The sequence below is a fragment of the Ammodytes marinus genome, assembly GCF_949987685.1.
Source record: "Ammodytes marinus genome assembly, chromosome: 11".
NCBI lineage: Eukaryota > Metazoa > Chordata > Actinopteri > Uranoscopiformes > Ammodytidae > Ammodytes > Ammodytes marinus.
The window spans coordinates 9,142,965-9,168,269 of NC_137215.1; the positions used below are offsets into that span (position 1 = coordinate 9,142,965).

The following is a 25,305-nucleotide window of genomic DNA, read 5'->3' on the forward strand; positions in this document are numbered from 1 at the left end:
GGAGAGATTTTATCAGTGAAATTGGAGCCAAATAAAAGTTCCTTTACGACTGTTTACGACTATCTGTATTCATTTCATTCTCACAAGGTAATAAAAGAATAACGTTAAAAGTAGGAAAGGGAGAGTAGAAAAAACACAAGTGGGCGTAAAGAGATAAATGAGGATACTATAGTTGTTGTTGATGTTGTTGTTTTGCCTCTGAGGGATGAGTTGAATAAAGCTCAGTCTGCGAAATGCAATCCAGCCAGCCCATAATAAAGACAGAAAAATTGTTACTTGACAAACAAGGACTTTGTTCATTTGGAATTATATTTGGCGAGTGGCGACAACTTTTATTATAAGCCCACTGTATAAGAACAACTATCAGCATATTATACATTAAGGTGTGATTAGTGCAATGATTAAAACAATAAAACTAAAAGGCTTATAATTTTACTCTGATAAGCAGCAAACAATAAAAAGTAATTGATATTCTCTGAAAATGACACAAATGTGAGAGCATGAGGAAAAATGCTGTCCCACCCATAGATAGTAAATGGTCCCACCTAACTGTTGCAGCAGCCTTATCATGGTTGTTCAATACTGCCACCTGTCAGACAACACTGGTTATTACACACAAACGAAACACCAGCAGCTCCCCTCCCTCACCACACCCTTCAGTTTTATCTTGCTATCTTGCTCCGTCAAACCCGCATGGTGAAGGTGCCCTTGAGTCCTGATTGAGGATCAGCTCCCTCTAACACTTGTTTACTTAGACCCTTACTTTGAAAGAATACAAAAAACAGGAAAAAGCCTTGACTTCTAAACTATCCTCGGTGAACAATCCCTAATGCTAGTCACATACTACCGTATTTAAAAGCTAACAAAACAGAAGTCATATTTAATTAATATAGGGGGGACTGTTGTTGTACTGGCTATCTTTCAAATGTGAATGAATGAATTACTTGAGATACTTGAATTTCACTAAGATAAATAATAATTTTGCCTATTAGAAAATATTGAATTAACCGATGTGCACTGAGATGCTAAAGAAAGGAGGAGCGAGCTTTGCCTTGTTTCGAGACAACCAGTGTAATGTAAAAGTGTAAGGTCCATGGTTATACACAAAGCTAAACAAATATATTTATATTCATATAAATATATCATATTTTATACACCGTTACGAGCTATATGTGTTAATTACTTCACTTGACTTTAAATGTGCTAGTAGGCAGATATTTCAACTTTTTGAACTAATTGTTTACACTGTAACCTGATTGTAGCTGTAACGTAAGATTCATTCTCATCTAAGCCTGCAGCCTACATGTATTACAAAAAAATCTATTATTTTATTCCCTGTCTATTTAGCCCTATTTATGGAGGCACCTGCTAAGGGCCCTGCTGGCAGGGGGTCCAGAAATAAGTAGGCCTATTTAAAAAAAAATTACTTCCTGCTCACTTAATAGCCTATTTAAAGTTGCTCCGAGGAACTTGTTCATTCTAGTGGCCCCTATGGACAAAAGCGTTAGTGTTTTCTATGCCAACTGTTGTTTGTGTCTGAGCTACCCATGACAAAGGCATTAAGAAAAACTAACTATTAAAAAAAATAGCATTCTTTGCACTGGTCTCGTTTGTTTTTACATGTCATTTATGATCATCTGAGGAAAAATTACTTTTTTAGAAATGTAAAGTTCCTCAAGCATTTCCTCGCACATATATTCCATATAACAACACCAGCAATTTATGCTAGCCTCTCTTAGCACGTTCTTTTTTGACAAAGCCTACTGACATAATCAGATTCTTAATGTAGCACTAGGGCCTACTTGGGCCTGTGTGTGTGTGTGTGTGTGTGTGTGTGTGTGTGTGTGTGTGTGTGTGCGTGCGTGCGTGCGTGCGTGTGTGCGTGCGTGCGTGCGTGCGTGTGTGTATGTGGATGACCACACTTCTATGGGATTAGTGGCCACATGACAACACTGGGCTGGCCGCCTGGTGAGCCCTTTTCATTTGGCTTCTCTTGCAGTGGAGGTCTGTGTGCTGTCCCAACAGTTTCCTGAGAGCAGGAGATTTCCAAACCTGGTTTCTGTGGATCTGTTACATGAAGTCTGAATCAGACAGACAGGGTGCTCACTTATGATGGCCCAGGACATTACCACTTCAACTGGACAGGACTATGTTGAGGGGAAATCAAGATGTTGTTGTGACGCAGACGCTTTGAGTCAAGGAGACAAAGAATACGATGACATTTTGGAGCTTAATCAGTTTGATGGACTGCCTTATTCCTCCAGGTTTTACAAGTTGCTGAGTGAAAGGAAAGAACTGCCAGTGTGGAAAGCAAAGTCTGAATTCATGGACGCTGTGGCCAAAGGACAGTTTGTCATTGTCAGTGGCTCAGCTGAAACTGGAAGGAGTTCGCAAGTGAGTATACCTGTGGGGGCACATTTGACACTTTAAATTGCATTGCCATGGAAAATGCTGCATATTTCATGTACGCAACTGCAGATTCAACAGGAGGACATTCAAGCCCCCCTACTATCAACTTACAGTGAGGAAGATTATGCTATGTCAACAACTTATCTGACTCCTTTTTTTAAAAACAGATTCCTCAGTGGTGTGCTGAATACTGTCTCTCAGTCCAGTTCCAACATGGCATGGTGGTTTGCTCTCAGATTCACGCACAGCAGGCGGTTGATCTCGCCTTAAGAGTGACTGACGAGATGGACGTCAACATTGGCCATGAAGTCGGCTACAGCATCCCCTTGGAAACCTGTTGCGCTAATGACACAGTCCTGAGGTAGGCTATAGTAGAACATTATACTAATTATAATAATAATACTTCCCACTCTCAAACGCAGATGTATCCAGTGTTTTTCTGTCTGATTCTCTGGGGTTACAAAAAGGCATGGTCACGACCCAGCTACAAAGCTAAATCACCCCGCCTTTTTCCTATTCTCAAGAGAGAATGTGAACAATAGGGGCTTGAGGGGGCTCTTTTCAGGGGGCTCATGCACAGCTGCCCCGGCTCCCCGTCTGCCCGTATGTCACTCTCCCTCATGTGGCTCTCTCATAAGTCAGCTGGAGAACAAAGAAAGCCAGCGAGGGAGAGAGGAGGGAGATGAGATGAACAGGCAGTCGGTGAGTTGGAAAGGATCCACTCCCCAGACTAATTATCAGAGTAAATTACACTAATAGGGGGCAATGCTGATGTGTAGACAAAGTGGTTTTCATTAAAAGATGCCATCCTGAGGTACACATTGAATGAATTTCCTCTGAATTTACTGTGGCACTGTTGAAGCCTATAGAGCCTCATAATGAAAACAATAAATCTTAGGATTTATTTCAGGCTATTATTATGAATTCAATCAAAAGTCAAGCCTCAATTTATCGCCCCGGCACCGCAGGTACTGCACAGATGACGTGCTCCTGAGAGAGATGATGTCAGACCCTTTGCTTGAGCGCTACGGCGTGGTGGTGGTGGACCAGGCCCACCAGAGGACGGTGGCCACTGACGTGCTCCAGGGTCTGCTGAAGGACGTGGCCCTGCAGAGGCCCGAGCTTCGTGTGGTCGTCCTCCTGAGCGTGGAGCCCGGCCCCAAGCAGCTGGCCCACTTCACCTGCCCAGCTGATGTGCCTCTCATCTGCCTGGAGAGCAGGGCTGCTGCAGGGGAGGTGGTGTACAGCAACACGGGGGAAAGCTACTTCTACGCTGCTCTCCGTCTGGTGCTGGAGATCCACCGCTCTAAAGAGGCAGGAGATGTGGTGGTGTTTCTGGTGACGACACAGGTGAAAAAATATAATAAAAACAAAAAATCATGGATGGAATCAGCAGCCTTGCAAATGTGTCTTCTTCTGACTTCCTTGTTTGCTTTTCTTCTCCATACCAGGAGATAGATCTGGCCCATGACATTCTCTGTCATGAGGGACACAGCTTGCCCCCTGATCTGGGTGAGCTCCTGCCCGTTGCAGTGCACCCAGGCCAGCCCGGGAATCTACCAATCCTGGGGGAGGAGGAGACGGGCCAGACCCGCAGAGTATTTCTCACATCAAGCCCCAACGAGGACTTCTTCTGGGCTGTCAGCTCAATAAGCTTTCTCATTGATGCAGGGCTTGAGAAAAGATATGTGAGTCAGTCTGACTTCAATGTTTTATTGAAACAACATTTCATATAGAGCTCTTAAACATTTGAGGGTTGAGTTTCAGTGTAATAAATTGCCATTTTTTACTGATTTGAAGATGAAGTACAATATTTGCCTGTGAAATATTGTGAAGTTGAAGTATTTAGTTATTTTACTGTAACATTCCAACATATTGTGATGCTGTTGCAGGTTTACAACCCCCGGATAAGAACAAACTCAGTCATGATTCAGCCAATCAGCAGGGGCCAAGCAAAGAGCCGCAAACAGCTGGCAGGTCCAACAGGTGAGAAGTTATAAACTGTTGCAAAAACACTTGTGATATAAATCCCTGGCTGCCATTTCTCTGCTGCTGTCCCTATTATAAAACTATCTTTCTGTCCTTTAGGAAAGTGTTTTTGTCTGTACCCAGAGGACAGACAGCTTCCCATTGAGCTGCGGCCACACATTGTGGACTCTAACATAACTTCCACTGTGCTCTTCTTGAAGAGGATGGAGATCGCGGGACTGCGTCACTGTGACTTCATCGACCGGCCGGGTGAGATTTTGGCTACATAAAATGTGAATATGAACACAGAGAAAAATGTTATGGAAATTTGTATTGACTAAGCACCTGGCTGTTCCCCTTTTTCTCAGTGATACTTAGAGGAATTCTGGGTTCAGTCGGCCTGTTCCCTTTTGTTCCAACAGACAGGAACTTTTTTTATTAAAGGGCACTGAGCCGTATTTTAGCTGAACTGACAGCTCTTGTTCTGCGAGCATCCTTTTAGAGTTGACCTGATTTCGGTGTGTGCTCTTGTTCCCCCGGATTTATTCACCCCCACAAACACACACACTCACACACACACACACACACACACACACACACACACACACACACACACACACACACACACACACACACACACACACACACACACACACACACACACACACACTGAGCCTCCCATTAGTTGATCAGAGTTGGTATGTGGGCGTCTCTCTTTGTTTTCCTCGTGATGTTCATCGAAATACATGTTTGCTGCAAAAGCAGAATACAAAATCTCCTTTGTACCATAGAAGACTCTTCATTTTGCATAGTGATGCATGGCAGATGTTGCTGAGGATTATAAAAAACCTAATCCCCTGCTGCCTTTTCACTCCCACTGTGCCCACCGGGGTGTCAGTATACTTAAGGGTGATTGTCCCAGTTGGTCACTCTTTGGATTACAGTTTAGGCATGGCATGAAAACTGAAAATAACTAATCCTCTCGGTTTTAGTTAAACTGTATGTGTATTTAATTAATAATCTCACTCATATATTAATATATTTGCTTCTCTGCAGGATTTGGTTCCCAATGTTCAACCCACATTACTAACCAAAGTTCAAATTATGTAGAAAAATAAAAATAAAAATTGAATCCAAAAATCTTCCCAACCCAGATCCAGGGGGCCTAATGCAGGCTTTGGAGGAGCTGGACTACCTGGCAGCTCTGGATAACCATGGCAACCTGTCAGAGATGGGCATCATTATGTCTGAATTCCCCTTGGAGCCACAAATGGCCAAGACGCTACTCGCCTCCTGTGAGTTTGACTGTGTCAGCGAGGTGGTCATCATTGCTGCCATGCTAACAGGTAATGTGCTAGCCTAGCATATAAATAAACACGCCTTGCTATGGTACAATACCATATTCATGTCCAGAACCATTCTGCTATACATCTGATCAGGGATACTGTATATTCATATTTGTCTTGTGGATTTTTTTTTAGCACCCACTTGCTTCCTGGTTCCCTCTGTTGACCTGAAGCCAGAAGCGACCCAGTGCCGCACAATGTTCCAGCACCCAGCGGGAGACCACTTCACCCTCATCAATGTCTACAAGGCCTTTAAACAGTGCCAGCAGGATCCATGTGAGTTTTAGAGAGCATCATCTACATACACTCAAAACAAGACTATTGTGTTTGTTGGGGGATATTTGCCTTAGTGAGATAGCGGACCATGGAGAGATAAATACTAAAACGAAACTCCTTGTTACACATATGCTTTGATTATTGTCTCATCCATATGTCTTTATCGCAGCCTCTGCCTTCCTATAATCCACCCTTATTAGCTCTGTCCTCTCCCCTCATTAGCCTGTGATGTGGAGAAGTGGTGTGAGGATTTCTACCTGAACCACGCCGCTCTGCTGATGGCTGACACTCTTCGTAAAGAGCTCCTTGACACTCTGAAGAGGATCGAGCTGCCCATCTCAGTGTCTGCCTTCGGTTCCCGTAGCAACACCCTAAACATTAGGAGAGCCCTGCTGGCAGGTTTCTTCATGCAGGTCAGATGACTCAAAATGAAAAATGCTTCTAATTAAATTTACAACATTTCAGCCTGCATCAATCACCCAAAGTAGTCTCGACAGCATTCATCTCTTTCTCCTCAAATATAATTTCACACCCTTTCAGGTCTCAAGCCTTCACCTCTGAACAACACTAGCTTCAGCTCTTTTCACTCCCACAAACTTCCACATGCATAACTAGAATATAGAATATTCTTAACCCCCTCCCCCCACCCCCAGTTCTTACACTTATGCACACCTGCCACTTTTTTTTAGTGCTGCCTTCTTTTAGTGTATACAGATGAACTGGCACTATTTTATTCTCCACTTCATCACTCCCTACTTCTTATAACACGTCTATTTGAACTGAAATTTCATCTTTTCTCAGAATTTGCATTCAACACTTTCCATTTCAAAATGTTCAACTGCAGATTTAAAAAAATTAAAAATAATAAGAAAACTATGACGTTTCTTCGGTGAATTTTGCCCTTTCTTTTTGTTTGTTTTATTTTGGACTTACTTTATTCAAGTCTAAATTGTGTGTTTGACTATACTGATGTATTTTGTATTTGTATGCTAAGGTCTTGGCTTATTTAGAAAAGGTATTCTTGGGTGGTGAAACCCATCTGACTTGGCCTTGCTATGATTTCTCCCTTCAGGTGGCTCGGGATGTTGACGGATCAGGGAACTACTTCATTCTGACCCATAAGCATGTGGCGCAGATCCATCCTCTGTCTGGCTACGGCACCAAAAGCCCCAAGCTGGAGCTGCCAGAGTGGGTGATGTTTCATGAGCACTCCTTCTCTGAAGACAACTGCCTCCGCACCGTAACCACCATAACACCAGAGCTGTGAGTCTCAGCCATGTCAACATTTAGTTCTTGCACTTGTGTAACGTTCACATAACTGACCATATAAAGTCTTGTTAACTAAACGGCAGCCTCTTGTTTTTAAGCGAAACCCAGCAGACCACTCTCGTAAATTCACATCTGAGAAAGCTTAAACATAATCAGACAGACACATTCCTTTTTCGCTTTTTTTGGTCCACATGTTAAGCCCCAGTTCAGCAGAGACTAGACATGCTAGTTGTGTGAGGGGTGGTATCATAATCCTGCTCTAAAGTATCAGCTGGTTGGAGAGCTGATTACGGATGGCATAGCATAGAAACCCTGGGAATGTGGGAGCTACAGCTTAACGGAGGGAGGGAGAGCTCTGCAGCCTTTGTCATGCTCTCTTACGTTCCACATCCTGAAATGTGTGACTCCATATAATGCCATTCAAAATAATTTAAGGAGGAGATAGTTTAACTACTTCAAGTGTTCTCCCGAACAAAAGTGGGTGCCACTAAAAGTGAGCCTAAATTAAAAACGAGCTTGCCAAATTGAAATTGAACGCGCATCAGTCACATTCTACACAAATGACTCTCTTCCATGTGCTGCAATAAACACTGCTTAACACACTGTCCTCTATCCCGCTAGGTTCATTCAGATGGCGCCACAGTATTTTTTCTACAATCTTCCGCCTAGTGAGAGCAAAGAAATCCTCCAACACTTTTTGAACCAGGGAACTTCTCAATACCAAGAGGAGAAACCTCCAACATCCCAACAGGAGCCCCGGGTGGAACAGACGTATGACCGCTGTATCATACAATGAATGAGGAAAAACAACAACTAGGCTAATTGTATAATGTCCTTTCATCTGTGTCCATCATATTTTCATATGTCAACATATCATGTCCTGTATTTGTTTGAATAGTTAAAGTGCACAATTCTATGAAATAAACAATAATAGGTGTTCTCATGATGACTTTCAGTGGGTTATGGTTTTTTTACATTTTACCTTGAGCCACTGTCCAACAGTCAGTCACCCACATCAGCGAGGGTCCAGCCTGATTAATGAGGTGCAGGGACAGTGTGCTAGCCGCCTGCAGCTCCATCTGGCGTGGATACAGTTCAGCAAACAGTGGGGTGACCCAGTTCACTGAGACCGCATTGAAAACATCATGTCCACTCTACAGTGACCCGGGCTGAACGGTGCAAAGAGGACCAATGCCAAAACCCACCGGGGTACAGTGTTGCCTAACCAACTTTAAATCTTTCACTCGTCTTTGTCTTTTCAAGGCAAATAAACTAGCATTATAGTCATCATATTGTATATTTGTTATCCATTAAAAAAATTCAGCTCACAGTTAGTCAGATGTGTCATATAAGTCCATTAACATTTTGTCCTATGCTTTGGGGAGAAATATGAAATAGGAGGCAGGTGCTTCATAAAATTTAAAAACCTTTTATTTTCCATGTCACAGCAAACCATGCTGATACAAAGTCACATTTACACATACAGCAATGTGGACCAAGTAGCCTCTACATTTGCATTCAAACTATTGCACACTGTTGTTTTGGAAAGCAAATAACGGGCGGGTCTGAGCTTATTTTTCAAATTGTCAGCCATCCATCAAGTATCAATCTAAATTATTCACAGCATTACTGGTATTATTGAAAATTAAAAATTAAAATTACTGTTTTTTTCTGAGCATGGGATTAATGATTTTTCTTGTTAACGTTAATTTACATACAAATTATAATTTATTATACTACCTTTGAATTCTTCTGACTTTACATGTTTTTGTTTGTAAAAAAAAAGAGGTGAATCCAGGTGAATTTTGGTGCAGTAAACAACAAATCCTACACATATGACCCATGACTACTTAAGCAAAAAAAATAAAAAATTAAATTAAATAATATCTTCAGAATTTACAACTCTCAATGTACAATTCAAAATCCTGGGATGAGATGTTAGAAAAAGATGAATTCATTTTGAAGGCGCAGGAGGTGAAGTTAGCTTTTTAAACTGTAATTCAGAGTAGATGCCTGAGCGTGTGCCTGGTTAGAATGGTGTCCGTAAAATCAGACAATTGTGTAGTCTTTCCCAGAGTGGGACTTGGAAGCCAGCCAAGGTGCAAAAAGCAGAGTTAAAGTCTTGAGTGTCTCCTTTGCCATGGTGTATGTCATTATCATGAATGTGTAACCATGTCGTCACTTGCTGTCTGCGGGGTCAGCTGCTGAAGGAGCTCTATGTGGAGCATGACACGGGTCAGGAGAGGGGCGTTCTTCTCAGCTCGCAGCAGCTTGGAGTACACGTTCTTATAGGTTTTCAACAACTCCTCATCCTTATTGCTGTAATAAACACAAATACGTTGGTCAGGAATGAGCAATGCACTGGGAAAGTTTAAAGGTGGAGTCAGCGAATCTGGAGAATGCCCGTTGTCAAAATATATTTTCGTCAAAGTATGCTACCTGTGTGTGCACTGAAAAAAGGCTGGTGTTTACACAAAGCCTAGGCTCTGTAAACAGGCCCTTTTTAGCTTGTGTGGGTCTTTGTTTACATACACATTTACAGAGCCTAGGCTGTGGATTAACACTGGATTCTTTTTTCAGCGCACACAGCGACTGACAGGTCACAAGGAGATATTCACTGATTTTGTCAACAAGCGTTCACCAGATTTAAAGGATATTATATAGTACATACTTAACTTAATATAACATAGGGGTGTGATAGGTTTTTGCTCACCTTGGTTTCCGTTTGATTGTGGTCATCAGTTTGATCAGCTGCAGCAGCAGGAAGGAGAAGCTTGGCTCAAACACGCCAATCAACTTCATGACTTCCCCCAGGTTCAGGCCTGAGGTCGGGCCACTGGCCACATCAGGAGCCTCTGCCGACTTACAAGGGTCTGGTTCACTCAGCTACAGGACAAGAAGTGAAAAGAAGAAGATGTTTTACGGCCTCTGCACACATCCTACCTCTACTGCGCGTCTACCTCGCGTCTGCATCTGACTTTTTGTCACTGACCGTGTAATCAACCTAGAGCGGGCACACATCCAACCTCAGACGCACTGCTGATGCGCGTCGGAGGCACGTCTGCAGCGACGCTCCCCTTTACCTCAGGAGGCTCGCCTATTTTTTTCTGAGAGCCGCGCGTCTCTCTCGGGTCTCTCTGCTTTAACTGATAGAGAAATACTCTGCTGCGAGTCATATTGACTTCATACTGGCAGCTTTCGCTGTAGTTTCACCATTTCCTGGTGTGTCCCTTTCAAAATAAAACTTCCAACAAGGAAAATGTGGCAAAAAAAATAAATAAAAAAAAAGGCAATGGGACGCACGGATTACTGTCCAGACTCAATATTAGACTCAATATAAATCATATGCATCATAAATGACACGAAATAACTTCATTTTTAATGGGAATTATCTATGAAAACTCTATGTAGAAAGATAGGGCTTTTAGAAGCAGCGCTGAAGCAGCAGCAGCTGCTGAGACGTTCCATGTGTGTCCGAGAAAAGTCCGAGAGACGCAGCAGTAAGGTAAGGTGATGCGCTCCAGAGGTAGACGCAGGATGTGTGCAGAAGCCGTAAGGCTACACTGTGCGGTCGAGGAAGGGGAAGCTGAAAAAAAAAAAAAGCTTTTGCAAAAGGCTTTCCCCGTCTGAAACACACCTCTCCCTGCTCCTCCAGCAGCTCTTTGTGGATGATCTGGAACGCATGGTGGGTTTCTGCCAGGATCTCTATTGCTCCTGTCAGGCTTTTCAGCTTCGCCCCACTGCTGCTCTGGCCTGTGGAGACACACCATATAAAACATTACCGTAAGAGACCGTGCATGTAGAAATGATATTATGATTAATACAAAGCCTAACATTGGTGGTGACCTCCCAGAATTCTCAGCTACACACCTGCCATTGTAAACTCAGCAAAGGCCACTCTCTCCAGGAGCGTGCGGAGCAGCTCGCAGGGCGCATCTTTGAGGCTGAGGAACAAAGAGACGGCCTTGCTGTAGTGAAGCTCCGCCAGGCTGCGATGCTGCTTCCTCAAGTGTTCATTCCCCACCTGTCACACAATCAAGAGCCAGAAACACAGGCATCTTTCAGTGTGAATAATACTGCCATAACAAGTGATTGTATTCTAGTCAGTGTGTAGGGAATTTTCCATTCATGAAATAACACATATTCTTTTGGTGTAAACAAAAAAACGGAGTGAGACACATGTTTTATCAATTAAAAAAAACATGGACATATTTTTAGACACAAATTAAAAAATAAATAAATAAATTGTAAAACTTGACATGGTTTTCCGACCTGGTTGCGGAAGCAGCTGTGGTACATGGATGCCAGGCGGTGGTGGATGGTGGCTGCTCTGTACTGATAGAGCGGCTGGCGAGCCGTCTCAGTGTGCAGGTCACAGTACTTCAGGGACTTCAGCATCGCCTCAGTCACCTCACGCTCAATCTGAGAAAACACACACACACACACACACACACACACACACACACACACACACACACACACACACACACACACACACACACACACACACACACACACACACACACACACACACACACACACACACACACACACACACACACACACACACACACACACACACACACACACACACACACACACACACACACACACACACACACACACACACACACACACACACACACACACAGGGATGGATGGTTTGATCAGATTGTCCGGATGGTACTGATGCACAACAACTGAAAATGCACCCATATATAGGCACCATGTTTTTTCTGTTTTTTTTTTGTGTATAGAATCATGTATAATGTGTGAAGGGGATTTGGTTAGACCCACCTGCTCCTGGGCCTTCCTGGACAGCGGGGCGTAGTCCTGCAGAAGTGTAGCCAGGGTGAAGTACGTAGTGGACAGCTCCCAGTTTACACTGTCCCACACCGCTGCGTGGTTCTCTCGGCTTGCCAGCGACCTCATGGCCCGTGAGTAGTAGTCTATGGCCTGGGGTAAACATGTGATGAAAACATAATGAATAAATGAAGAGCATACCAGGGAAATGTTAAGAGTAGCAAGATGGATACAAATACAGAGATATATAAAAGTGAATAGACAAAGCAGAAAAGCAAACAGTTTTTTGTTTGCTTCAGTCAGCTTACAGCAGAATCAATAGTACGAGTTAAAGGGTTGGACATGACACCTTGTTGTAGTAGAGGGCCTCCTCAGGTGAGAGCTCCCCTCTGCTCTGGTCAGACATGGCACAGTGGGCCTGAGCACAGATTCTCATCAGCCTGCCGGTGTTACACAGCAGCAAGGCTGTATTGGTGCTGTCGCAAATGGCTTCAAAGTCCTTCATGCCTTTCTCGAAGAAAGCAAAACTCTTTTTCCACATCTCCTGCTCTGCTACCGACACAGACGTCTTCACTAGAAGGTGAAGAGGAGAGTTAGATACAGCAACATGGACAGAAAGGCAGGGTTAAAACTATCATGTAAGCACAAAGGAAAGCATACATTTCTGTCAATTGATTAAAAAAAGTTAATTGCATGATTATCTATAGACAGCCCTCTCTGCATCAACTGTATTAAGCCATTAAGTAGTATTAAAGACTCAATGTACAGCGGTGGTAACTCAATTCTTAATGACCTTAATTGTTCAATTAACTTTTTAAAGCCCTTATCTTTATTACTGTCATTCTTACGACCCATTTCTTCTGATCCAAAGAGATGTTTTTGTTCGTTGTCCTTCCAGTGCCAAGAAATGGCCTCTAAATTAAAACTAAACTAAACTAAAACACTGAGAAAAATAAATGCATCCAGGAGGCTGTATATCAAGGCTGTTATTGTCAAATCACCATCTGTTTAATAATCCCACATACCTTCCTTCTCAGTCTGCATGGCTGCAGCCTGGTTCATGTAGTAGACTCCCATCTCGTTGCGGATGTTGCCCAGCCGTTTGAGCACCTGAGCCAGCTGATCAGAGGCATGATCCTTCAGAGGCTCAGAGACCAGCAGTTCATACGACGCCTCGTAGCACTTGCTGCTGACAAACAGCTGGTACTCCGGGTCCATGGACAGATCTGTCGCCATGTTGAAGGCTAGCGGGCAGAGGGAGTGACATCGTTTAAAAGAATGGAACGATGAATAACTGAGCAGAATTTATTCATTGGAGGACATTTCCAGGCAACGTTTTGAGTTTTTGAGGGTCACCAATGTGAATAATCTAGTTCTTTGTTGGATTTCATCGCTTATATCTTGGTTTCTGTATTTCCTTTTCTTTTGTCGTGGGTATATTTAACTGATATGATATACAGTGGAGGAAATAAGTATTTGATCCCTCACCGATTTTGTAAGTTTGCCCACTTACAAAAAAATGAGCGGTCTAATTTTAAAGCTAGGTTTATTTTAACAGTGATAGACAGAATATCAAAAAGAAAATCCAGAACATCACATTTAAAAAAAGATATAAATTATTTTGCATTTCATTGAGTGAAATAAGTATTTGATCCCCTACCAACCATAATGAATTCTGGCTCCCACAGATTAGTCCTCATGCTTTAAAAAAGTACTCCTAATCTCAACTAGTTTCCTGTATAAAACACACCTGTCTCAACTTGTTACCTGTATGAAAGACACCTGTCCACATGATCAACAAATCAAACTCCAACCTCTCCATCATGGGCAAGGCCAAATAGCTGTCTAAGGACATCAGGGACAAGATTGAAGACCTGCACAAGGCCAGAATAGACTACAAGACCATTGGCGAGAAGTTGGGTGAGAAGGAGACAACTGTTGGTGCGATTTTTCGAAAATGAAAGAAACACAAAATGACCATCAATCTCCCTCGGTATGGGGCTCCATGCAAGATCTCACCTTGTGGGGTATCAATGATCATGAGAAAGGTGAGGGATCAGCCCGATCTACACGGCAGCTGGGACCACAGTCACCAAGAAAACCACTGGTAACACACTATGCCGTAATGGATTAAAATCCTGTAGTGCCCGTAAGGTCCCCCTGCTCAAGAAGGCACATGTACAGGCCTGTCTGAAGTTTGCCAATGAGCACCTGAACGACTCAGAGAAGGCTTGGGAGAAGGTGATGTGGTCAGATTAGAACAAAATCAAGTCATTTGGTATCATAGTGACTCGCCATGCTTGGAGGAAGAGGAATTCTGACTATGACCCCAAGAACACCATCCCCACAGTCAAGCATGGAGGTTGAAGCATTATGCTTTGGGTGTGTTTCTCTTCTAAGTGGACAGGTGGACTTCACTGCATCGAGGGAACTATGGATGAGGCCATGCACCATGAAATACTGGGTGACAACCTCTTCCTCTCAGCCAGGTCCGTAAAAATAGGTTGTGGATGGGTCTTCCAGCATGTCAATTACCCTAAAAATACAGCAAAGGGCTCAAGAAGAAGCACAATAAGGTCATGGAGTGGCCTAGCCAGTCTCCGGACCTTAATCCAATAGATCTGTGGAGGGAACTGAAGCTCAAGTGACAGCCTCAAAACCTTAAAGATTAGGAGAGGATCTGCAAAGAGGAGTGGTCCAAATATCCTCCTGAGGTGTGTGCAAACCTGGTCATCAACTACAAGACACGTCTGACCTCTGTACTTGCCAACAAGGGTTTCTCCACCAAGTACTAAGCAATGTTTTGATAGGGGATCAAATACTTATTTCACTCAATGAAATGCAAAATAATTTATATATTTTTTTTATGTGATTTTCTGGATTTTCTTTTTGATATTCTGTCCATCACTGTTAAAATAAACCTAGCATTAAAATGATAGACCGTTCATTTCATGAAGTGTGCAAACTTACAAAATCAGTGTGGGATCAGATACTTATTTCCTCCACTGTAGGATAGGCATAAATAAGCCTTTTTAGTCACTATTTGCTGGTGAATAAGTATACAAGGTGATATGTTTAGAATTATTGTTTTATAATGACTGAATAAATAACTACTTACTCACTAAAGTCACTATAAGACAATACACCATTTATGGATTAGGCCTTTTAAGCGTTTGCTAACATCCCTAAATTCAGTAAATCAGGTTAGAAAACCTGCCATTGTGTGCTTTAGGATTTGTGTGATTGTCTCTGGTCTGAAGTGACTGACCCTGGCAGCTGCTCTCTCTGTGCAGACTGTGTAGGATCTCCTGGTCCTCTTTGGTCTGGTAGCTGTATTCCTCCAGGTATGCTGCTCTGTTGTTGCCATTCTGGGCCAACATGAGCTGGATGTCCCCACACAGAGACAGGCACTGGCTGTGAAAGTACAGCACCTGCGGGTGCAGTGCGCCACTCACTGAACAATAGGCATCTGGCGGAAAAACAATGGAAGAAGTGGGTAAAGGGGGGGGGGATAAATTACATTTAATTTAATTTTTCCACCAAACAATGGAGTTGTAATTATTTTATTATCAGTTTTTATTATGATATTAGATGTAAAAGTTAAAAAGTGGACGTGTGATCAAAGTTGTATTACTGATTAAGAATGTTGCATTATATTTCTCAATTCTTCTTTAACTTAACTTTAACTGGATAAATACATTACATAAATAACAGGCTGGTAAAAAAGACAAAACTACATATTTTTAATGATAATTAAGCAAAAAAGTCACCAGGATTTCCTAAAACACGATTAGAAATACATTAAACCAATTTTCAAACAGTGTATTAGAGAGTTAAATAAACTTACCATAACACTGCACAGATAGCTTGATGTAGCGCAAGGCTCGCCCGTACTTCAGCAAGTTGGTAGCTGCATCAGACAGGACGTAGTAGGCTTTGGAGGCCTTGAGGAAGAGCTGCAGCTTCATACGGTGCTGCCACGAGCCGGGGATCATCCCTGAGCGCGTTGGGTGCTTCTGGTCGGACTGCAAAGGCATGGCTGCTGACACACACACACACACACACACACACACACACACACACACACACACACACACACACACACACACACACACACACACACACACACACACACACACACACACACACACACACACACACACACACACACACACACACACACACACACACACACACACACACACACACACACACACACACACACACACACATTAGAAGACCAGGAGAAAGACACATGCAGGGTTGAATGTCCGGGGAGTTGAGTGATTTAGCAACATTTTGTGTACTAAAAAAAAACACTAGTTATTATGCTTAACTTTTTCAATTATCCTTTAAAATCCTTTGTACACTGACCTCTTTCCAGTAAAAGAGAGATGCCCGTCTCAGCAGCGCAGGCTCCGGTTGCACTTCTGTCCTCATATTTGAGGGGAATGGGCGTGTTAGGGTCTGCCGCTGGGAGATCACTCTCCTTCTTGATGCTGCCATCCACTGCCTTCAGCCCCTGTGTATTAAAGCGATAATGAATACAGTTGTCGAGCATTAAAAGCATATCGCATATCGTATCGTATATGTACGCAAATATCAAGCAGAGACTTGCCTTCAGCACATAGCTCAAGACATGTCTGCATTTCTCCTCCTTGTCTTGAGAAACGGGGAAAGCACCGCTTGGCTGCAGGGATAAAAAAAAAAGGGATTATTAGTAATGTCTCTGTATCTGTATATTCCACACAGTCTCCCTTAGGGGTCTGTGCAGAGGAGAGGCACTTGAATACGTTATGAAATGATGTTCCACAAAACAGTACACAGTTTAAATCTTATAATCAATCTTTCAAGGTCAACACTTATAGCCTACAATCATGACAAAAGACATGGCTCGGTTATTAACTTGGTCTAGTCGTTACTATACATCCATAGACTCTATTCTGAACAAACTTTTTTTCTTCCCGAACCCATTGCCACAAACTAAACTTGATGGCGTCCCCTAGTGGGTAAAGTAAACCATGAAATAACATAATTTTAGGAAATGTGAATCACAAGATACAAGAAATCTACATACTTATTACTCAGACACAGTGCACATTACACATTGCACTCACTCTGATCTGGTGAGTGGATTTGTATTTCTCGGGGACAGACAGCTCCCCTACAGAGCGGATGACGGCCACGGCTTTGCTATCGTCCTGCAGTCTGGAGTTGTAGGAGCCGTTTTCGTCACTGTCTTCTGTCAGCTCTGTGTCTTCCTCCTCCTCCTCCTCCTCCTCCTCTTCCTCCCTGTCTTCATCACTGTAGCTGTCCTCTGAACCCCCAACACGCAGAGACTCTCCTTCGTCTTCCTGTGGGGGCTCGTCAAGCTGGAAGAGCTCTGACAGCATGTAGTGGGCCGAAGCGATGATCTGAGCACACAGGAGATGGGAGGGGAGAGATCGGGGTCATTCAATCAAATTCAGTCACATTCAATCAGATCTGAATGATGGCAATCTAGGTGTTTACATCGGTGCTTTTTACATTTATTTACTTATACCCTAGTCTGCACATTGTTATGCCCTTATATTTTACATTTTCAATTTCCTTAGTTTTTACTGTATATTGCACATATTGCAATTATAATGTTCTTTAAATTGCACAATTGTCTCAATTTCTTTTCTTTTCTATACTGTTTGGTTTTGCCTTACTTGTTGCACTATTTAGAATGAATGTATTATATATGTAGAACTTTTTTTTAAATCGTTTGTACTTATTGCAACGTGAGAAACAAGAGAAACGTATTTTCAACTGTATGTCTAGGACTGGCACATATTGCAGAAATTGACAATGAAGTTGACTTGACCTGACTTGAAGTTGTTTCAGTTTCTTCCTTCCCTACTGGCTGAGTATAGATTGAAAATACTATTTTCTCTGTATGTTTTTTTTACCTATCTATCATTTTATATGACAGCTCATCCTTTAAAAGTTTGAATCTGGGCCAAATACTTTTTTTCTTTGCACATGATCTCCGCTCCTTCCAAGCCTTTCCCTCCTCTATCTAAATGGAACTTGATAAGGTGAGACTTACCTGGGCATGTTGCTCCTGATCCAGAAGTTTGACGCAGTTTAAGAGCAGAGTTCTGACTGTGCCGTAGTGCTTTCTGTTCTGCCTCGCCTTCAGCATCAGGTTGCTGGCGACTCTGCACACACAAAACAGAGAATGAACAAGAACTCATTACTGTTGTGAACACTTTCACTGATAATTAGAATTTTCCATTTAAAATGACTTAATTTTTAAATATTCAACAACAATACACAATTTAAATACCGGTAGTTGGATTGGCTGTTCAGGCTTCCAACTCCATAAACAGACTCACATTTTGTAAACTTTTTTGAACCTTTTAAAAAGGCATCTGACTAAACCTCAAAACTTTACATCTATAGCTTTCGCCAGTCTTTAGCCATTCATAAAAAGACATATTATAGGTACACTTTTCTTGAGATGTCAAATGTTTATTTATTTTTATTTTTTTTATGCTTTATTGACAGTGTAGAGACAGAGTTGAAATGGGGCAGAGAGGGGAGTGACATGCAGAGAACGACCGCGGGCTGGAATCGAACCCGGGTCCGCTGCTGGCTGAGGCTCATGGGGGGAGGGACGCCCTATCGACTGAGCTAAGGGCGCCCCCATGTCAAAAGCTTTTTTGATAGGAAGACAATTCTTCAGGCCTGGAATTCAATTCTTTAAATGTTAAATTGACTTCCCCAGTTTTTCCATGGTCAGTCTTTTTTGCAGTCACTCACTTGTATAGTAACACGGCCACAGGAAGAGTGAAGGGATTCTGACATTTCTCTTCCGCCTCCGCCTCCTCACACAGAGTAGTGAGATCATAAAGCTTCACAAAGTCACTCCCGCTAGCTGTGGATTCACAGCAATAGAACACATTAGAAAAAATCAATATAGGCAGGTGCACAGTGTAAAGTACAAGTACAGAAATTAATACAAAGCCCTCAAGACTTATTTCCCACCTTTAAAAAGCCAGTAGGTGTGACCCTCTTTGGTACAGTTGGACTTGAGGAAGGAGAGGATATTTTGGGCGATGTCTTTCACCACCCGTGTGGAGAACGTTGAGTTCTCCAGATGTGGGATATCTTCTGTTTTTATCATCTCGTATTTCTGCAGGGGGAAACAGAAAATACATTTGACACCTGTTTCTTCAATAAAAAACTTAAAATGTATGATTTCAAAAACACATTTACTGCCATTACAAATGACTACCACAGCAAACATTACTTATGTTCTACTATGAGGTTTAGAATAACAGATAATAATAACATGTGCTGCGATTATGGGACTACAGCCAAGCCAAACAGTCATTCACCTGAACTATTCCATTGACGTGAAAGCACATGACGAGCTCTGGGACATTACACATCAGATTGTCCAGCCAGTAGTCAATGCCTGTCAAAATGTTGATTGGTTTATTGTTGTCCCTGAAAAACACAGTCAGACAGTTACAGGTTAGATTAAGCAGGAATGATGCAGTGTGGCACCACTGTGAGACTCTGATGAGGTTGCAGAATCCAAAATTACATTTCTGGTTCACCTCCTGAGGTCAGATAAAACTCATTTAAAAACTGACTCGCCAACAGCTATTTCTACCTTCTTATTAATCACAGTGCATATTCCACAGACTGACAATAAACTGTATGGCACAATTCTGTCTTCTTTGCCATGTCTTAAGACTAACTCGCATTATCTTGCTGAAAACAGACATCTAACAGAAGGTCATAGAATCATCAAGCACAATAAAATCAAACTTGCATGAATTTTATTATAGTTTTTTCTCTAAATAAGTGTTCATTTCAGATCCAAGATGGGAGCGAATGGTTGAAAAAAATTCCAACCTGAGTCGCAGACTGACGGCAGGGTAGCGACCACCTCCGAAAATAGGCATGTTGGACCCAACTAACATGTGGATGTCCTCAAAGGTCCACATGATGTTCCTCACAAAATCGTTTCTCAAACCCTGTCGAACAAGTGACATATACAGTTGTATAAAACAGTTTATATAAGTGTGCACAAGGAAGGGGAAAAGGTTGTATTATTACCTGACTGTTCTCCCCCTCGTTGAAGAGCATAGGGAGGAGGTTCTGTTCTTTGGGTACGGGCGTCACCTGTCCCAGGGCAAACTTGCTGTCCACAGAAACGCTTTCCTGCACATTTAACAGTAGCAAAGCAATACTGTCAACAAAACCATCACGTAAAGAAGCTTTGCGGGTCACCCGAGAGTCAATCTACTCTGACACAGTACCTGCTTGGGAGCGTCTGGTTCTTCTGCATCAGACGATGGGCTGGTGAAGGCTGTGGGCCACGAAGAACTGAACATCTCTGCCTCGTTCTCCTCCTCCTCCTCCTCCTCCTCCTCTTCCCCTTCGTTCAGGTTGTCCGGTACAGGCTCCGCAGCCCCGTCACCATTAATACTGGAGGAAAAAAACAGACGGAATAAGACGCCTGCACCTTAAACTAAAGTGTAACCTTTTCTCAATTTCCCATGAGATTCCGAGGTCTTCATTGTTGGAACAGTTTGCCATATACTCCTTTAATTTGAGTCACACCAAGCACTCACCTGTAGTAGAGGAACTTTGACAGGATAGCTTTCTGGTACCAGTGCTCTTTACTCTTCTTCTTCCTCTGCCACTTCTGATCTATCAGCCGCTGGTAAAACTCTTTCAGCCATGTCCAATCTCCTGTCTACAAAGCAAACACACACACACACACTGAAACCACATACTAAACACAGTTATCATCCCAAAAATGTTCTGGGATGAGCCCTGCTGTACCTGAGAGGATCTCATGAAGAGCTCTTGAATGTCCAGCTCATCCAACAGCAACGTCCGTCCCACGCGGTGAACGGCCATACTGACGTGGGACTTGCTGTAGGGAATCTTCAACAGCTTCTTGATGTTCTGAATGTGATGGGAAACAACGTTAACATCCGATTTGTGTAAAAAAAAAAAAGATAAATAAAGAAAGAAACATTAGCTTGACAGTAGCACTACAAACCTCTGAGTCTGATACCACGTCAACATCGTCCCCGATGCAATCTATGAAGTCATACGCCATCCCAAAACTACAAAAGAAGAAGAGGGACAGGGTCAGATGGATTGACAATTCATCCATATCCACTGGCCAATGAATCAGTGGGGTTTATAAATAGATGTAAATTCAATAAACTCATGTAGCTCCTTTAACTCATAGCACTTTAAATTGTAGGAAGGAAATTCATATAAGCGTTCATAATTTCCACTGGCTGGAGATCTTAGCACGTACTAATGAGGGAATTGTTTTACAGGAAAGGTGGCTTTGACTGGTAACCGTGAGCAATTGAAGAAATAGTTGTGTTTTTCTTATTGTTTGTGATACTATACCTGGAGAAAGGCTTGCTCTTGCTGCTGGAGCCTAACACGGTGGTGCCAGCGCTGCCCAGCTGAGGGTTTTCTCTGAGCCAGTTGGCAGGCGGCAGCTTCAGGTCCGTCTTCTCCTGCAGCAGGGCATAGCTGGTGGGAGGCGGGGCGGCAGAGTACTTGACCACAGCACGGCTCTTTATTTCACTGCTGCCTACTGCAGAGTCCTTAAAGATCACAAAGTACAGCATCAGATTAGAGATTAAGTTACTATGACCAGGGATCATTGATATGTCAGTGCCTTTCTCAGACCATTACCATTATTAGCTCTGTCTTCATTCATTTTATATGACTTTGCTTAACAAAATAATATTAATTAAAAAAAAAGAGCGCCCGAGACATCCCAAAATCGACATTATAATAAACTTCAAGGCCTAACATTCTAAATATTATATTTTAGACATGTTTACATCATGTCCATCGATTAACCACTGCAGTTGCTGGCTAGGAAGGCAGATTGATTGTCATACAGCAACAGCGTCGGTGTAATAGTTTTGTCTGCTCAGTCTAGTAACTACTTACATGTTTGCTGTTCTCTCCTGTGCAGGCAGGGCCACTGATGTCTTCCTTTCCATTGTCCAAGGGGGTCCCAGGCTCTCTGTCCCCAGCTGATGCACTCATACTGGGACAAACTACCGTTCAACCCAGCAGCAAACACCGGCGATTTCTCAACAACCAGACAACCTATCCATGGCTTTGACAACACAACGAGAACCTATACATTGGCTTAACAACAAGTGAGACGCGTCAATTTTGTGAATAAAGTTAGTTGATGCCTGTAGTTTGCTAGCTTGAAAGGCTAGCTTCACTAAAGAGAGACTCGTGGAGCTCTTAATTAAAGTGTAGTTTAACAAAAAGGTTATTGAATTATACACGAACGTCGCTAATATGGGAGGCTTTTGTTTGGTTGTAGGAATAAGTAAAGTTCAGCCCGTAATTAACTAGTTAAATTAGCTTACAGCTCCTTCTGTTCCCATCTGTAGCCACACTGTTATTGACAGAGAGAGCAGAAAGCAAACAACTTCCGGAATCATGGTAAGACAAACTCCAAAAAACGTATTTATTTTTATATATTATTTTATAGTATTACAGAATAAATTAAAAAGTTGGCTTTAAGCCCCTTTTAACGTAGAATTTTGGCTCCTGTCAGAATTATTTCAGCCGCACCATCGTATTGGAAAAAAAGCGAACCGGAAGTACTTTCCTAGCCAACCTTTCTAGAAGAGTTGAGCACTTTCTAGTCTGTTATGGTGTTTTATTGCGAAATTTACTCAGTGATTACATTAGATGTTCACTGTTTTTAACAAATGGCTTAGCAAAACGATTGGTAATGTGTTATTGTACGGATATTTTTCATAAAGAAGAAAAGTGTGTAAATATTTTGGAAAAATAATGATATTTGCAACATTTAAAAACTGCATAATATAGATCTACTTTATACCTAATATAATTGTAGCCTATAATATAATACGTTTTATTATTTTATATAATAACATTCAGTTTATTTATAGAAGTAGCCTATCCATATATGGATGTACATTGTTTCTTTAGGCTACAAGTAGAACATTTTGCAATATGATTTGACTTTAAAAAATAAAATTATCAAAAGTTTAAATAGGCTACTCATTAGTTGTTGTTTTTTGTTGTTTTATGAAGGCCCTAAGCCTAAATACCAAAATCCTATCAAATATTAAGATTGCATAGCTTCTTGCTATACGGAAGGCTAACCTTCATCTTTTAAATAAATATATTGGAATTGAAATATAGCGGTGAGTTCAGGTAGGCTATAAAGTAGGCTACCATTTAAACACGTCCAGTGACGTGCAGGTCAGAGGTAACATCCAGAAGGGGAATGTCAAGCAGCTGACTGACTAGGGAGGAGCTGTGAAACTTTGCTGCACATTGTTATTTATTTATTCTGCAGATGGAATCATTTTAGCAGTCATTTCATCCTCTACCAAGACAAGAATCAGTGGTCACCGTAGCAAACCCGTCGCGTGTGTATATGGTTAAAGTGTTTTATCCCACGATGACAAGCTGGAAAAATCACGTGCGCGCTCGACTGGAACAGAGAGACCAATGTGAGAAACTTCCATACGTCGGCGTGTTCACAAGCTGTAAGAGTCACTTTTTGCTATGGTTAGCCTTTCCAATGATGTTCCTACAGTCCCAGCATGATGACTTATCTGTTTGTTTGTTCATTTATTTCAGTGTCTCGGCTGGAAGAACGTTTTGAAATTCGCAAACAAATTTTGGATGAAGTTCAGTCCAAGAGGTTAGGAATTCAGCATTTCATTTAATACACGTCTCTGTTGACCTTGACTGTTCTCTAAATTGTATAGCCTGTATTTTAATCTGTAATATGGCTTTTTTAACAGTTTAGATCGAGGTGGGGTTGTTGAAGTTGGGAAAAACACCGGACTCCTCCATCTCCAGCTGAGAGAGAGTGAACACCTGACAGAAAAGGTGATTCTAATTAGTAGGCAGCAATAATCTTTCAGCTCTCATTTGACTTTATAAGCATCAGCACTTTGCACAAACATTTGTACCAAACAAACCTCAGGCGTTACAGCAGGGATATATTGATACACCCATCGATATTGATGGGTGTGTGTGTACTGTGTAGGCACTGGCAGTGACCTTTTGAATTTATGAGATCCTCCCGTAATCCTCCACTCATTCCATACCTCCTTCCCTTACTTTTTGTCTTCCCAGCTGTCTCAGACTGTCTCTGACCTGACCACCGTCCTGCATCTGAAAGAGGCTGAACTGCAGTACTGGCAGTCACGGTAATTTCAATTTCAACTTCAACCATAGCTATCAGAGTAATACTCTTACCTACGCTGAATGTAATCCCATGAGACAAATACACATTGGGTAATAGGCCTAATTGGTTGTTGGGTCCCACTGTATAAACATGATTTGTCATTTATTATTTAGCAGTTTCTTCAGGTACCATTTTATCATGTAAATTATGCAGTTTGTCCATAGTCCAGAATAAATTCACTATTATCCTGATAATGGAAATTCACCACGATCATCATGTTGTGATTGTTTACTGTCACAATTTATGATCAAATTGTATACCCTCTCATCTGTGACACTCTACAAGTGTGTCCCAATACCGCCAAGAGGCTCTTACTCTGGCCAAAAGGAGTAACACCCAGAAGGCGACCCTTTCAGAATTTGAGTTCACCATAGAGTGCCAGTCCAAAGAGTTGGCAGCGCTGCGTGCAGAGCAGAAAGGACTGAAGGAAGATTTGGCACAGGCACGGGGAGAGAAAGAAGAACTCCTGCAACGATGGATGGGGGAGAAGAGGGAGGGGGCAGAGCTGCTGAATAAGTACAACGACACACAGGAAATGTAAGAGTATGTGAACGTGTGGTCTCTCTGCATGACTTCCAGGATATGAATGTACAAAATGTAAATGACAGTGTCTTTTGAAGTTACTGTTGTCGTTTTCTTTACCAGGTTGCAACGTTTGGCCAAACAGCTGAAGAAGCTACACCAAAGGGAAATGGGAAAAGAGCGCGTCCCCATTCCATACTGACAAACTCGTGGGAGTGGTACAACAAAAAATGTCTGCATCAGTCACTCTGAGTAAGAACCTCTTCAAATATTAATGCATAGGTTGCAGTCGGTGCAAAGAAATGGCAATTATCATGACCCTCAAATGAAGATAAATATGGTAACCTCTTCAGCTGTGTTTTGAATGTAACCCAAAAATATGTGCTTCGACTTTTTTCTGTGCTCATCTTGCCCTTAGGTATCGATAATACA

General features: G+C 42.2%; 2 protein-coding genes across 2 annotated transcripts; one reads left to right on the forward strand and one right to left on the reverse strand.

The window, feature by feature from the left end:
* Positions 1-2,112: 2,112 nt before the first annotated feature.
* On the forward strand, positions 2,113-8,064 carry dhx32b (DEAH (Asp-Glu-Ala-His) box polypeptide 32b; the record flags this gene model as incomplete). The annotated part of the gene is made up of 11 exons (XM_080036852.1): positions 2,113-2,394; positions 2,577-2,770; positions 3,378-3,759; positions 3,861-4,097; positions 4,302-4,395; positions 4,498-4,647; positions 5,532-5,723; positions 5,859-5,999; positions 6,222-6,412; positions 7,072-7,262; positions 7,890-8,064. The coding sequence occupies 11 exons, from the start codon at positions 2,113-2,115 to the stop codon at positions 8,062-8,064; spliced, it is 2,229 nt and encodes a 742-aa protein (XP_079892978.1).
* Positions 8,065-8,741: 677 nt separating this feature from the next.
* Positions 8,742-22,501, reverse strand: edrf1 (erythroid differentiation regulatory factor 1). Its single transcript, XM_080036354.1, has 25 exons — positions 22,047-22,501; positions 21,489-21,691; positions 21,124-21,190; positions 20,901-21,026; positions 20,687-20,811; positions 20,372-20,540; positions 20,169-20,273; positions 19,965-20,086; positions 19,439-19,550; positions 19,086-19,233; positions 18,861-18,975; positions 18,145-18,256; positions 17,189-17,485; positions 16,690-16,761; positions 16,446-16,593; positions 15,919-16,110; positions 15,340-15,540; positions 13,097-13,315; positions 12,421-12,644; positions 12,066-12,224; positions 11,541-11,690; positions 11,139-11,292; positions 10,906-11,021; positions 9,982-10,154; positions 8,742-9,587 (listed from the first exon to the last, which is right to left on the reverse strand). Exons 1-25 carry the CDS (start codon positions 22,143-22,145, stop codon positions 9,425-9,427), a joined length of 3,771 nt encoding a protein of 1,256 aa, XP_079892480.1. The 5' UTR covers positions 22,146-22,501; the 3' UTR covers positions 8,742-9,424.
* Between the last annotated feature and the right edge of the window lie 2,804 nt (positions 22,502-25,305).